At 38.5% G+C, this 2,091-nt stretch overlaps 1 protein-coding gene across 23 annotated transcripts in view; it reads left to right on the top strand.

Annotated features, from left to right (window-relative positions):
* The window catches only part of cacna1ab (calcium channel, voltage-dependent, P/Q type, alpha 1A subunit, b), a 107,289-nt gene that overhangs the window by 75,548 nt on the left and 29,650 nt on the right, over positions 1-2,091 (top strand). For all 23 annotated transcript variants that reach the window (XM_025058721.1, XM_025058720.1, XM_017034975.2 and 20 more), the window contains 2 exons: positions 1,333-1,449; positions 1,552-1,617. In XM_025058721.1, coding sequence (XP_024914489.1) covers positions 1,333-1,449; positions 1,552-1,617 — 183 coding nt within the window. The remainder of the gene's footprint in view (positions 1-1,332; positions 1,450-1,551; positions 1,618-2,091) is intronic.

Genomic DNA, 2,091 nt, shown 5'->3' with positions numbered 1-2,091 from the left:
CCCCCCCCGTCCCCGCCCAGGACCCTCGAACCCCCGCTTAGATGACAGCAAAAACAAACACATGTACTCATGTTACTGCAGTACTACTGCAGGAGTATTACTGTCATCAACTGTAGGAGTAGGTTTAAAATGAGATCGTCAACAGTTGTCGTAAAATGTTCTCATCCTGCAAAATTGCAGAAACGTCACATGAATTACATTTTTTACATTTGTTTTACTAATATTTGTATATATATATATATATATGTATATATATATGAAGATTATCTGTGTAACTCTTGATCAAAGTTAAAATATTACAATAATGTAGTACCTAAACATGCCCTCTAGGGTTACGTACAGTTACGTGTAGTACCTGCTTGAAGATCATAAATGTACAAATATATTGGAGCATATATAACTAAAATATATATTATATATATAATATATATATGATATATATTTATATATATGATATATAATATAAATTGTAAATGAAGCAAACCTTTCAGAAATCTCAGTCTCAGTGCAACTTATTCAGACTTTAGATCGTTACTTGAGATTTTGTGGTCCACACATACTGCCCCCTAGTGGCCTGCATGTCGCTCAACTCCCCCTCTCCACCGATGTTCAGAGTTTGCTGCCATGTCATGCCTGCACCAGGGTTGACTGTCGGACTTTTCCTCCCTCTCTCCCTCCTCATGCTTCTCCCTCTGCCGTGGCTGTCAATCAAACATACGTCACAGACACATGAGGACGTTTGGCTTCTACATGTTAAACAAAGGCTTAAAGTTAGCTTAGCTGCGTTCATTTTTGGTTAATTATTTAAGCTTTATGAGGTTACTACATTTTCAGCAACATAATATTACCAGAACAATCCAGTTAATCTTAATTTTTATTGTAAATTATTGTAAAAATCATATTTGCCAAAAACAGAAGCCACGCCCCCCATGTTTTCTGTGAATGGTTGACAGGCTCAGAGCACTGTGCTCCATTTTGTGTGGCCTGCCTGCTCCCTCTGAGATCAGTGCATTTGGTTCTCCTAAAAAAAAATAAAAAAAATAAAAGCCTTCTGCTCTACCAGATTGGATGATGACCTTTGACTCTTAAATTTAAGTTTGTTTTTCTTACCTCTGTTTTCACAAATTTTCTTTTAATCTAATTTAAAGTTCTACTAGCCTTGACTCCCCCTCCTCTCCTCTCTGTCTGTCTCCCGCTCTTGTTTTTTTTTTTTTTTTTTTTTTACAGCTGTGTCCAGTTTTAAGTTCTGCAGTGTTTATTTGTATGTTAAATAATGCAAATGTGTGCAGCGGGCCATAAAAAGTCACACTGGTTTCTCACTCCCTGCCGTAGAACAACTTCATCAACCTGAGCTTCCTCAGGCTCTTCAGAGCCGCTCGCCTCATCAAGCTGCTCAGACAGGGAGAAACCATCCGCATCCTGCTCTGGACCTTTGTCCAGTCCTTCAAGGTAAGAAGTCAATGACTTTTTTTTTACACACTGTGTCTTCTGTAAAATCCCAGCATGCCTCACTTCCTGCTTCTTCTTCTTCTTCTTCTCCTGCCTGGTTGGGCTCTGCCGTACGTGTGCCTGCTCATCGCTATGCTCTTCTTCATCTTCGCCATCATCGGCATGCAGGTGAGTGTCGACCTTTTAAATGAAGAAGTCCGTTAGCTTTCAGAGTCGGTGTGTGGCTACGTTGAACTACCGTAATACTAGCTCAGTGTTATATATCATCAGGGAAAACCCCATGGCACACCACCAAACAAAAGGTTTATGTAATGAAATATAGCAATATTCTAGTTTGAATTTACTAAAAAAAACCAAACTCCTGTTTAGTTGAAAACAACGCTAATATACCGATAGGAATTGAAGAAAGACACAAAGATCTTCTTCAACAGCTCTGATAATCTTTTTAATTTGTTTTAATAACCATCTGCTGCCACCTAGCGGAAGAGGAGTTCATTGCTCTTTGACAAACAAAGAAAAATTACTTGCAATAAATACTAGTTCTGTGCCACACCTACTAATTTTCTGTGCCACACCTACTGATGCAATTTATACTGTTTGGACCCATGAATGTATTTAATGAAGTGATTGTATTGACTTTAC

The sequence above is a fragment of the Cynoglossus semilaevis genome, chromosome 9 (genome assembly GCF_000523025.1).
Source record: "Cynoglossus semilaevis isolate Cse_v1.0 chromosome 9, Cse_v1.0, whole genome shotgun sequence".
NCBI lineage: Eukaryota > Metazoa > Chordata > Actinopteri > Pleuronectiformes > Cynoglossidae > Cynoglossus > Cynoglossus semilaevis.
Note: the sequence above shows the minus strand (reverse complement) of the source record. Positions and strands in the feature narration are given on the sequence as shown.